The sequence below is a fragment of the Solea solea genome, chromosome 7 (genome assembly GCF_958295425.1).
Source record: "Solea solea chromosome 7, fSolSol10.1, whole genome shotgun sequence".
In the NCBI taxonomy this organism is placed as follows: domain Eukaryota; kingdom Metazoa; phylum Chordata; class Actinopteri; order Pleuronectiformes; family Soleidae; genus Solea; species Solea solea.
Window position 1 is genome coordinate 17,451,755 of NC_081140.1, and position 13,249 is coordinate 17,465,003.

At 39.0% G+C, this 13,249-nt stretch overlaps 1 protein-coding gene across 2 annotated transcripts in view; it reads left to right on the plus strand.

Moving 5' to 3' along the window:
- drd2a (dopamine receptor D2a) overlaps window positions 1-12,509 on the plus strand; it is a 34,167-nt gene extending 21,658 nt beyond the window's left edge. For both annotated transcript variants that reach the window (XM_058633010.1, XM_058633011.1), the window contains 6 exons: window positions 3,187-3,296; window positions 6,297-6,433; window positions 7,507-7,715; window positions 9,683-9,769; window positions 10,077-10,464; window positions 11,519-12,509. In XM_058633010.1, the coding sequence (XP_058488993.1) occupies window positions 3,187-3,296; window positions 6,297-6,433; window positions 7,507-7,715; window positions 9,683-9,769; window positions 10,077-10,464; window positions 11,519-11,715 (1,128 nt within the window). In that variant the 3' untranslated portion in view covers window positions 11,716-12,509. The remainder of the gene's footprint in view (window positions 1-3,186; window positions 3,297-6,296; window positions 6,434-7,506; window positions 7,716-9,682; window positions 9,770-10,076; window positions 10,465-11,518) is intronic.
- Window positions 12,510-13,249: the final 740 nt, after the last annotated feature.

Genomic DNA, 13,249 nt, shown 5'->3' on the forward strand with positions numbered 1-13,249 from the left:
CAGGTTTACACTCAGCTAAGCTCAACAGAAGCTTTGGACTGATGGTGTTCTGCTTTTCAGAGGAACAGTGAGTACAGGAATGTTTATTTGTGAGGATTACAAATGAGCTAAAACAGCACGCCACTGTGCTAAAAAACTGAACTATAAAATCCCATGTAAAAGTTATTTAGCAGGTTACAGATGTCTATCAAAACTGAATTGAGTGGGTGGAATACATTTCTTATAATTTATTTCTTTTAACATGCTTATTATTATTATTATTTTCCTGTAACAGGTTAATTTCCCTCAGTGTGGTATCAACAGCCCAGTGTTCCCCAATCCTGGTCCTCCCTGCTCCAACACACCTGATTCAAATTGTCAGCTCATCATCAAGTTCTGCAAAAGCATGATAATTATCCCTTTATTTGAGTCAGGTGTGTTGTAACAGGGCAACATCTAAAACATGCAGGGCAGATATTGGGAAACACTGCAATTGCCTAAACTGGTTTGTGACACTGAAAATCACGCACCTGCTAATCTACAAAAAAAATCAGCAGGACTACAACAACAGCAAATGCCTTCATTTTATGGATAGTTATCCTAATTTGCAGAAATAAACCGCTTGAGATTTACCCTGAATCACTGTGTTACACCAAAACAAAGAAACAGCTACAAATACAAAGCAAAAGTAATACATGTGCCATTTATATCAGTGGCAGCACACAGAACGAGGTCACTTGTTCAGTAGTCAGCTGCTCTCTTGCCTTTGTTGGCTTCCCCTGTGTCTCTCTGTTTATCTTTGCAAAAAGCCACCAGTGTTATGCAGCCATTTCTACACAGCAACAAACATCCACAAAAGTGAGGGGGCTACTTCATGATTAGAGGGGGTCGATTCATGGATGACGGGGTTCGGTTTGGTAAAAATTAAAGAAATATCTGTCAGACGTGGTTCATCTGTTAAAACCACATGTCCCCAGATGGTAACATGAATCTGTATAACATTTCTATGGCAACATCTGGGTTGTTTTCTCAGGTTTGTTTAGGCAGTGCAACATACTGTATGTCATTAAAACAACAATAACACCCAGGCAACCAGTTACATTTGTTACACGTCTCCTCTGGCAGTTGTGCAACATTGAGATCCTTTGAAGGGAAACTGTATACTCTCTCAGGGCTGTTGATGTAGGATCAATGAGAGTGAATCTGTATTATATACAGTTGTTCCTAGTTTTTCCCACTTATTTGTTTGCTAAGGAAAAGAGGGCACAATCTACGGAGCTTCCCTATTGTCAGGGTGGGAAAATTTCAAGAGCAATAGTTTTGCGTTCCCTCGCATTAACTTGTGTCATCATTCCCTCCCTGACTGTCCCTGTGCCTCAGGCAGCCCTGCCCGGCCACTTACTCCCCACAAGACCTCCACGGCCAGCACTCATACTCTAGCCAGAGCTCCATGGCCAATGCCCGGCCCCACACTCAGACTGTGAACATCAAGGAAACGTAAAGTTATGGCAACGGAAAGCAAAGGTTTTGTGAGGGAATGCAAAAGTATCGCAAGGAAACACAAAAGTTTGCTATAAAAAAATCCCACCGTTGACCCTATAGGGGGCTCCATAACATTCAGATCTCAAATTCTAATAAGAATAATAAGAAATGACTTGGTAGAATTGAATATTGCCTGAAGTTTACGTCATTCTTTATAACATATTATTTGTGCTGTGACTGTGGAGTGCCAGTTACATGATTTTAATCAATCAATCAATCAATCACTGTTTATCTGTGTAGTGTGCGTACAATATAATCAATGAACGAATCAGAAAATATACATTATTATTAATATATAGTATTAAAAGCCAAACTAAATATATATGTTTTAAGTCTGGCCTTAAAGGAACAGTGGCCCGACTGTTTGTATCGTGATCGTTGGACGTCTAGTAGATGTTGACTAGAAGAGCACAAGAAGAGCACAAGCAACACCTGGTTATTTTCACATATAGGGTTCTAAACCTGAATGCTGAAAGCTTTAGATAAAAGAGCAAAGTGTGCGCGTTTCTTTTCAATCGGATTTTAAGTGACATTTAAAATTACCCATTCTAACTGCACTTTCAATTTTCCAGACAATTTACCACTGGAAATTAAATTGTAATGAGGATACATTCTAAATTATATGATATGCTGTGTTTTGGCTGAGGAAATAAATTCAGTTGTGGAAGGACAGAATTGAGAATTGTCTATATCTCACTGTCAAGATTACACAATAAGTCTCTCTTTAGAATATATCTGTTTCCATGTCAGGGCCTGAGGCATAATGCCTACAAAAACAGTTGTGGATACACATATCCTCGTGTAGATAGACCTGCCATGAGGACCTGGAATAGATTTCAGCTGTGAGGCTTTAATTTGATTTGGGTTGCAGGAGTGATGAGGGTGTGAAGGTGCATGGTTTTTGTTTGTGGAGCTGGTTGAGAGGATCAATGCGGACACTGACACATTAAAGATCATGAAGGAGAAGCTGAGCGACCGTTACGAAGGAGAAGAACAGATGCAGAGAACATGACGGCGGTGCAGAGTGAGAAGACAAATGTCAGGAGCAAAAGGTTGGAAAAATGCAAAACAAAGGGGAGATGAGCAGAGGGATTGCAGCGGAGGGAAAGGTGATCATTAGGCTGTCAGAGCAGTCTGCAATCACTAGTATTGTCGACACCTACAGAAATATGTTTTGTCTTTTTTTTACGGTGGTGCTTAAATTCATAAAGACACAGCCATGGGATGATGATAAATCAGTCACAGAGTGATGCCTGAGAAGCATGTCAGGTGTAGTGAAAGGTGAGGTGGGTGCTTTCAGAATTGTCAGAGGTTTCATCACACTAATACTCAGGTGGTGTTTGGCTTTGTGATCATCTGTAGTATTTTAATTTATTCTGTTGTCAGTCAAAGGATGTAAAGAGTCATTGAATCACTGAGAAAGGAGAGATGATGTGTCTTTTTTTTACCAGCTGTTTTGTGTTTATTGCATATTGTCTATTTTCTGCTCAACAGTTTTTTTTATGTCCTGTACTGCTGTCTGCCTATGGTTCAGTGTTTGCTTTAATGTCCCCGTCTTTCTGTCATAGGCATGGGAACAATATGCAAAGAGAAACGCCGGCAAGTTGTTTTGATCCATCAGGTCTTGCTGCAAAACTAACATTTGTTGATGTTTGTCTCTTCTAGGTTGTGGGAGAGTGGCGCTTTAGCAAGATCCACTGTGACATCTTTGTCACTCTCGATGTAATGATGTGTACAGCCAGCATCCTCAATCTCTGTGCCATCAGCATTGATCGGTGAGTTTGTCACTTCACAGATTGTTTAGTCCTGCCTGTCACGCTTCCTGCATTGACTCCCGTTGGAAATCATTACCCTCTGAATAACACAAGGCTAACATATAAGTGTCTATGAAAGCACACATTACATAACACCTTTACCGAAGCACAATAACCATCCCATTAATTGGATACCAGTTCCCTGATAAATGGTGATTCCTTATATTCGTCACTTTCAGGAATGACATCAAGTCACTTACGTGTTTAAGGGATGAAAATAACTCTTGTACATTGTGATGCAACAAATGCAGGAAATGCAAGTTAAATATTTTATATTGAAGTTTCAAATTTGTCATGTGTATTAAAGGTACAGTGCAGGATAAAATTCAATAAAATACTGTTCCCAAAGACAGACTTATATTTATATTTTACAGTAGTAGCTATTCTTTATTTCTGTCTTTTTTTTTTGTTGACCTTTTAATCTGGGATCAGTTCACTGCGATATCAATATTAAACGTTCTTACAAGGTTGTCATCAGATATTTAGACCAGGAGGGAAAATATTCAACTATTGCTTGAGAGACATACGCACACTGCAAAGTTATTCTAGAACTTATTATTAGTGATTTGTTTTGTCTGTGCTGGACTGTGTATGTGCGTGAGTGCAGAGATGATTGTCATCATTACCACAGAAAAATCTTGTTTTTTATGATCTTATATGCAATATAACATTGTTTTTCATATTGAAAGTACCCTTTTTGAACCTTTGTGAATAATTTCACTCTGTAACTTTTGTGTGTAATAACTAATGTCTTGTTAAAAGACCTTAATAGTCGTGGATTCATTAATAATTTAAAAAAATCACAATAATAAATGAATTCAATAATCTAAAATGAATAAATGTCATGTCATGACACACAGCAGCGGAAGACAACAGAGTGTCTCTGCAGAGCTGAAGGACATAGAAAGCTTGATCTTTCAGTATTAAAACTGTAAACAGCACAAAGCTGACAGTCCGATTATATTGAAAGCTAAGCGACAGCTTAGGTGAATATAGCACTTGTGGATAACTTTTAAAAACAACAAGGACACCATTTTCCATTTTGTAGTCACTCGTATCATATTTGACACGATTTTCTGCTCAGCCGCATTTTTATCTCAAACCCTGTTATGATGCATGATAAATAAATATTAAATATTCAGTATGTTCCCACACGGCCACAGCTTCAGCTCTTATTAAAAGAGGTTGCATTAGAATGCAAATATGTGTCGTAGGTGGAGGGAATTTATCAGTCTGACGTAGTTTAATCTCACTGTAGATTCATGTTTACTGTATGCAAATGTGAGTGCTACAGAAATTGACAGAGAGGAATTGAATCCAAATTTACATTTAGATATCATAACTGCCTTGTGATTGCTTGCCGCATACTTGTGAATACTTATCACTGACATGAGTTTGACAGCGTGAAGAATCACTTTTTCCAGAAGTGAATACATTTGTCCACTCATGAGACCAGAAACAAAGACTCATTTATTTCCTCTCATAAGTTCAGCATCACGATGGACGGTTTCCCTCTCTGTTAACTTTGCATTTACTTACCAAGCAGATTGGGAGGTGACCAGGTAGTTTTTTTGTGTGAATCTAAATCTCAGGGAGTACACATCTACATCAGTCATGTCATTTTCCCTCACCACAGGCTAGACAGCTGGTCTGTCAATCACTCTATTGTGGAAAAAAAAAAAGCATGACTACACAGACGGCACTAAGGTGCCCTTCAACAATGGCCAATCAAATCCAAGCAGAAGACAAATGGACCTAAGAGAACGCTGCTTTTGTGTAGGAGGCGATATGAATGTGCCAAATACAATTTAGCAGAACTCCAATTGCGTTGCCAAAAAGGCAGATGGTTTTTTTTAAAGTTGCTTTGGAACACTCTTCTTTAGCACAATACGTTCAGAACGTGACAATATGCACTGAGATATTGAGCTTCAGGTTAAGAATTTGCAAGTCGAAAAATATCCGATGTGATTTTTTGGGGTGTGTTTATACGAGATAAGGTGTGAGTTATGTACGACCTAAAAATGTGTGTGTGTGTGATTTTGTGTGCAGAATAGTGTTTCATGAAGAGGCGCAATCGGTTACTTTTACGATTGCACTGGGTCATAGTTTCAATAAATGTGAATTACAGATTTTGCCTTTAACGCTTCAATGCTGGACGTGGCGGGCGGCGTAATTAAAAACTGCACATGAAAGTGCCATATCATATTTGAGACATACAGTATAGGAAATGATACCAGATGTCTACGTAATCTTACAGCTGAGTGTGTGAGAAGCTCACGCCACAACAACACATGCACACTTTCATGTCTAACAGCAAAAGAAAAGATAAATGGTCCGTGCAGTTATTCTCAGTATGGAGGGCTCAATTTCAACCCAACATTGTGATACACATGCAGGCGGATTATATTTGTCTTGCTCCTCAGCAAAGCCGGTTATTGGGCTGTTGTGTGTCATACAAGCTGCATACATGGAGTAATGCTATTACCCTGGATTTAACTGGATTTCCCGTCCTGTGTTTTCTTAAGGACACACATTCACATTTGTCTCGTAAAAGCCTTACTCACTTGGCTTAATTTTGACGTCTTTGAAACCAAATTAGGCAAAAATCAATGTATGGGACACTGTTAAAAGCGGAGCATTTCCTGGTGATTACAGCAAGCTCACTAATGAGATCAACCGGTGTACCAAGGTTAAAGGATAAGGTCTTTTTTGAGACACTGACCTCATCTTAATGTAAACGGCAGCTCACGGCGTATGGCTGTTTCCAAAGGGCATGTCTGCCATTAAGCGGAATCCACGATTAAAGGAAAGATTTCTCGATTTACCGCATAAATGTTAAACTGATGAAAAAAAATATATGTGCTGATTGGTGAATCAGACATGATTCAAGCTTCTTTTTTTTCCCTTTTAATCTTGAATGTTTTCATCTCAATGAATCTATTTCCTCATTATCTCTTACAGTTACACAGCAGTTGCAATGCCGATGCTGTACAATACTCGCTACAGCTCCAGGAGAAGGGTCACAGTAATGATCTCTGTGGTGTGGGTACTGTCTTTCGCTATTTCATGTCCTCTGTTGTTTGGCCTTAATAACACAGGTAAGTGAGAGTGCACATCTGCTACACTATCTTTGAAGCAGTCCTTTTCTTTACTTCACGGGGTTTGGGCTAAAGTGGTGGAGCAGTAATACTGGTCTACTGTATTATTCATCCATGCTTTCCACTGCACAATGCAGTTTGTACGCTGTAGATACTTAAACATTGTAAATCATTAATGGACATGTTAAAAATGACACCTTTGTAAATGGTTTCATCATGTTTGCATTTTTCTAAAGCAGATTGGTTGCTTATTACACAGAAGGGAGGCTTCAAAGAAAGATTGCAGTTAAACTGGGTTCCAGGCAGTCATTTAAAAAAAAAAAAAAAAAAAAAGCATGCAAGCAGATAACTTACAGGAACCATTGAATTTGAATCAATATGCTGTAGCGTACAATATGTTTACAGTATCACCAATGTTGAAACTGTAGTCTGAAAGCGTATAGAAAGTGCATGTAAAGTGAAGGAGGTTTGTTGGACAACAGCAGGGCAGTTTAAAAGGAAATGAACAGAAGTTTCCCATGGCAAAGTTACATTTCCCTGTAATACTTCTTGCCACCCCTCCAATTTTGTTAACACTGACTGCCTGTTAAGAATTAGTGGTAGCTTTCCTCCTGATGAGTAAATGAAATGTGATGTGTATAATTGGGCTGCTCCTTTAATTTACCACTTCAGTGGCTAAAACCCAAATGTTTTTCAGGCCTGATGTTAATTTGGTCCACAAGACCAAAGCGTGTGTGAGTGTCAACAAAGTCAGTGGCGTAGCTTTGGTCAACATCCAGCTTGCTTTAAAAGTGCATGAGCAGCTGGAATTAACAAGCAATTAGGTAGAAAAATAGGATGATATGATCACTACAATTAGCAAATGATAGAATCTCTGTGTAGCATTCTTGATGGCTACAAGAAAGGCTCAGAATAAACTGGGCGGTATTTGTTAAGCCAGTGGGAGTCAAGCCAAACCAACTTCTTAATTTTTACTGTTGAAAGTCAGAAAAGTCATGATGATTAACACAAAACTGCACTCACAAAAATGATGGAACATCCTGTCTATATTCATCCTGTTGTTATCTCCACAGCTACTCGTGACGAGTCTCTCTGTGTGATCGCCAATCCGGCCTTTGTGGTCTACTCCTCTATTGTGTCCTTCTATGTTCCCTTCATCATCACTCTGCTGGTTTATGTGCAAATTTATGTGGTCCTGAGGAAGCGCCGGAAACGTGTCAACACCAAACCGAAGCAGCGTATCTGCCAGGCTGTTGACCCTGATGCAGCCACTTCACTGAAGGTGAGCCACTTTAGTCAAATGACTCCCTTTTCGTGCTTGCTGTATGAAAAATCTTGCAAAAAAAAAATCATACCATTAAAATTAATTCATGAAACTGTAATTCGGTAATTCACAGTTGTAAGGGCAGGCGTTATATTACATTACAGCAAAGGGGAAGACCCAAACAAGATGAGAATGTATTTTCTGTGGGGGGGAAAAACATGCAAGAGGCAGAGGATTGAAAGCAGAAGGTTGTTTTGCACCTGAGGCATTTTAAGTGTATTTTTGTGTGAAGTCGAAAAATGCTTTAACTGGTTCAATCCTGGGAACCAAGTGTAGTGCTAATGTTACATTTACTGAAACATTTCAGTGTCAAAAGCCACCACGCAACACCAACTGAGATGGCCCTCAAATGACCTTTTGATTGATTGAAGTTTACTGACAGTAAAATTCAATGGGCTCGACACAGGAAGCCTGAAGTAATGCTTTTCATGCGGCACACTACATTACTCATGTTAATGCATGGCTTTCCTCTGTGGTGTCTGCATTCATATTGTGTAGAATTTAGTCAAGGGAGCACATCATTATGCACGGGGGTTTGCCGTGAATTCAATTTACATATTACTGTACAGCGTAATGTTGTGATGATCATAATCTTATTATACACATCGTACATAAAATGAATTTATTAGAGATAAATCAAATATAATGTGTTGATAGCCTTTAAATCATCTTTGCTTGGACATATTGGGGAACATATCGGAGCTGAGGGCATCTGCTTCTGAGCAAAACCTCCTGAAGTCCTGACACTAATGGTGAAGGTGGTTTGTGACCCGGTGAGACTGCTGAAGGATGAAGAATGATGGATCAGATGAGACTGCAAAGGCTTGGTAGTGAAGGGGAGGTGAAGGCTGGGCAGAGCCAGACAATGTAGGCAGACAGAGAGAACTTAAACAAAAAAACAACAGGATGATTGGCTAATGAGGCGCAGGCTGGCTGCAGAACTATCGGGACAGAACAATGAACAGTTGATCACACTATTGACATGCAGGGAAATGACAGCGAGGAACTCAAAGTGTGCACAGTAGAGAGATGATGAAAATGAGTGGTGTGTAAATATGAGTATGATGGTGACATAAAACAATGTACAGACCTTATTATACCTGAAGCAAAAATTTCCCGGTTTCACTGCATGTGTTGAATTACAGAACTTAAATGTTGCCCCCTTCTGCCATCATACCATTAACCCTTTAACACCTAATCCTTTGCATATCTTAACCATAAAAGGGCCAGAGAATGTCCTGTAACTAAGTGCTTTTGCCCATTTTTCCAGAATAACTTCCCCTATCTGTCAGTTATGTACAGTAAACTGCATGTTAAAATAAGTTTTAACAATTTAAAATGAAGAAACAAAAAGGTTTATTTCGAAAAAACACCAACACGAACAACAGATTTTGCATGTTAAATTTGAACAGTAAAAACATATAAAACATTTTATAGTTTCTTTGTCTCTATGTGCAAAAACAGGCCAAAAAATGGAAACTCTGTACAGGTGTTCTTCCCACTTTCACCTCCGACAACAAAGATGCAACTTCTCAGCTTTTAGAAACCGTTGGATTTTTTCCAATAGCACAAAATGACGCGTAATTGCACTTGTGTGAATACGTTTGGTATTCAAGGCGTTAAAAACACGGCTGACTGACTGCTCGCACCAACCTAGAGGGCGATAAGTTGTTTCTCAAGCTGCACAAAACCTGAGTGATTCCTGTTCCTTTTTCATGGTTTTTTTTTTTGCTCGTGTTTCTGTCAGCTACAGTTGATGCTGCAGATCAGAGTTTTTGTGAAGCTGCCTTTCAGTCCCTCAAACTCGAAGTAGTCTCATTTGACCCGTGATGCAGCAGGACCTGTAGTGCTTTCACAGGCCCTTTGTCAGTTGTGCTTTTACATTGTATCCTCTCCGTGCCTGACACAGCTGCTTCTCATTCCAGGATAAGTGCACTCATCCGGAGGATGTGAGGTTGTGCACCATGATTGTTAAATCAAATGGGAGTTATCCTGTCAACAAGAAGAAAGTGGTACGTGCGCTTTATTTCTACCTCTGTTTAATTGTTGGAAACAGATTTGTTTTGTCTGTAAAAGATGTAGTGAAGTGTCACCTTGAAGGTTTTCTCCATTTCTCAGAGGGACTATAGCCTGAAAGGGCATTTTTCTGCCTCTGTGAACACAGCAAACCCAAAGACTACATTTATCTATTTGATAATTTATCTTTTTTCGTTTTCCACTATTTTAAATGCCACCCACTCTACAATAAGCTAAATGAAAATTGGCCATCTGCATTCATGTTTTTTGTTTTTTTCTTCTTCCTATCCCAACTCTCCTTAGATTTTCATCAAAGATGTAGTTAATGAGGGGGAAGATCTGGAGCTCGATGAGCTGAACAACAGTGGCAGTAGCCAGAAACAGAGGAAGCAGTCACAGTGTGCTCTTGGAGACATCCCGGCCACGAGTCATCAGCTACTGATGCCTGACAAGGCCAACACTAGCCCCACCTCCACACCTCCCACACCACCTGAGGAGAGCCAGAAGGCAGAGAAGAATGGAGATCCAACCAAAGAGGCTCTGAGGGATCCTGCACCTGTCGTGGCTAAAGCCTTCCAGACACAGGCCTTACCTAATGGCAAAACTCAGACCTCTGTGAAAACTATGAACAAGAGGAAGATCTCCCAGCAGAAGGAGAAGAAAGCCACTCAGATGTTAGCCATTGTGCTTGGTAAGTTGGCTCATTATTTTAATTCCCCAGTTAGTATTAATTATTTCCAGCAGCCATTTTCACAGGTCACAGTAGTGAAATCACAAGTCTAAATTATCCAATTAATGGCTGTGGAGTTCCACTTCCATTTTTAGTGGGCGTGCTGGTTCACTGTCACACTGTCCTGATTGCATGAACCAAACAGAACCATTGTCAATATGATTAGTATGGGCGGTGCTTTTTCTGTTCAAACATGTCAAACGAGGAGGAAGAGGTAAAAACGTCCTTTAACACCTAAGCCTCAAAATGTCCATCTGGACTTTTTTGCTTATTTTAACCATAAAAGAGCCAGAAAATGTCCTGTGAGTAAGTGCTTATGTCCGTTTTTTATTTTGTATTAACAATTTAAAATGAAGAAAAACAAAAATATTTAATGAAAAAAAAAAAAAAACACTGGTTGTACATGAACACCAGATTTTGCACGTTAAATTTTAAATTTGAACACCAGAAACCAAAACCATTGGTTGAGGTTTCAGGCCAAAAAATTATTGAAAACTATGTACAGACATTTTATTCCAGCTCTGGTGTATAAGATGCTGATTCGCCCTCTTGCTGCACCACATGTTGGTTTTCACACGCGACTCAGAGCTGTTGGAAATTTTCCGATAGCACAAACCATCACACAATTACGGTAAACGTGTTGTCTACGATACGCTTGGTGTTAAAGGGTTAAGTTCAAGTATTTCTGCACATAACTGTTGCAGTGTTATCAATTTTTGCACCAGCATCACATCAGTGGGGGACTGTTCAAACACAATGAAGCATTCATTTCCTTTGTAAAAGCCTTTAGTTCATTGTCTGCTGTAGCTTGTATTGTTTTCTACCTTTTTTTATATATATATACATATATATCACATTTAAAAGATGACTTGAAAATATGATGCAACAAAAGGAAACCATACCTTCAACCTTACAGTCCAACTCATGTTATACATGTGTTTGATGTAGAGGGTTTTTTTTCTGTCTCTCTCTCTCTCGCTCTCTTGTTTTCTAATACTTCCATGTCTTTCCCCAGGCGTATTCATCATATGTTGGCTGCCGTTCTTCATTACACATATCTTGAACACCCACTGCACAAAATGCAAGGTCCCCGCTGAGATGTATAACGCTTTCACTTGGCTGGGTTACGTGAATAGTGCTGTAAATCCCATTATATACACCACCTTTAATGTTGAGTTCAGGAAGGCTTTCATCAAGATCTTGCACTGCTAAACTGCAACATCACTCGTCTCACCAGACAGAGGGAGGAGTGATGGATTAAAAACGTCTCTCCTTTCAAATACCTCATCCTGCTAAGGAAAAATGCACCACACACGGAAAGCTACGATTTCCTCTTTTGAAGCGAGAGAACTGAGTGAGTGAAGAGCTGACAGTGTCTTACGCGGAAGACACGTGGCTGCTCATGTGAATTGTTTGTGGACTTCAAAAACACTGAATGTAAAATAAGAAATGTCTGTAACGATGACTTGTTTGATGGAGAAAAGAAAATCCTATCATTGTTCTCTAACATTATTGTGCTTGTCAAGTAAGGAGCCATCTGTGTATACCACACACGTACAAGTTGCAAAAACGCTATTTATTGTGTGTGTACTCTATGTTTTGATGATGGAAATATTCAGCAAATCTAATAGATATCAAGTCAGTGTTCATTGCAGTGTTAAAACAGATATGTGAGCTCTCTATCTTAAAAACTTTTCACTCATTGGAATGTGTGTTTAAGAGACTATTTACTTGCTGTATAATGTGGCAATGCCAATATCCATATATTTGCAATTTTATAAATTGGGAAATCATATGTTATTATCTTATATTATTACTACTACTATTCTTTGTTGTATATATTTTTTTCTAAACAAAAATAACTGTGATTTATGCCTGCAATGATAATGTGATGCATGCTACACTGCTCCTCTACTTGACTTCTCATGAAATGTATGTTTAGCAAAAAAAAGTCCAAAAGATGTCCAATAAATAAAGTTATGAGACACTGTGATGTGCCACATGAAGATCAGTGTGTTCGCTTTGTGCATACAGACGCCCACTACCCACACGAATAAAAATAGCTTGTCATTATTTACAAGCCTCTCTGTCCTGTTCCAGGATTGGGCTGCAGTTGAGTAACTGAGCACTGTTGCTGTGCAGACTCTCATGACCTGTATGTGGACTTTTGCAGCTTCCAGGTATAATCATGTGGACGCGTGCGTCAACAGTATCAGGTAAACTTAGCAATTCTGAAATAACACTTGCATCAGTACATCTATGTGTGTGTTGTTGTTGTTTTGAGCAACATTCTCTATTTATTTTTTTATTTTTTTACCTTTATCTAACCAGGATAGTCACTTGAGAACTAATTCTCATTTACAATGACGACCTGGGCAAGAAGCAGCACAAAAAGCAAACAATATTAACCCTTAGAACACAGAGCATTCCGGCTGCTTTTTTACGTTACTATGTTAAAATGTACAGTATATACAGAGGCTATACAGTAAGAATGTGCAATATAGAGTGTCTTATATCCTTTTTTCAGCACAACCTCAGCAATCTAATGAAACATTTTCTACTATATAAACACACCTGTGCAAAAAGTACTCAAAACGTTTATAATCTGATTGAATTAGTGAAATTTGGAAATGCGTCACAGTTCAAAGTTCACTTGGCTCATTTTTATGAACAAAAAGAAAAGAAAAACTTTGGGGATGCATAAGTTCATAAAGCTGTTGGAGCGAAGAGCACGACTGGTGTTATG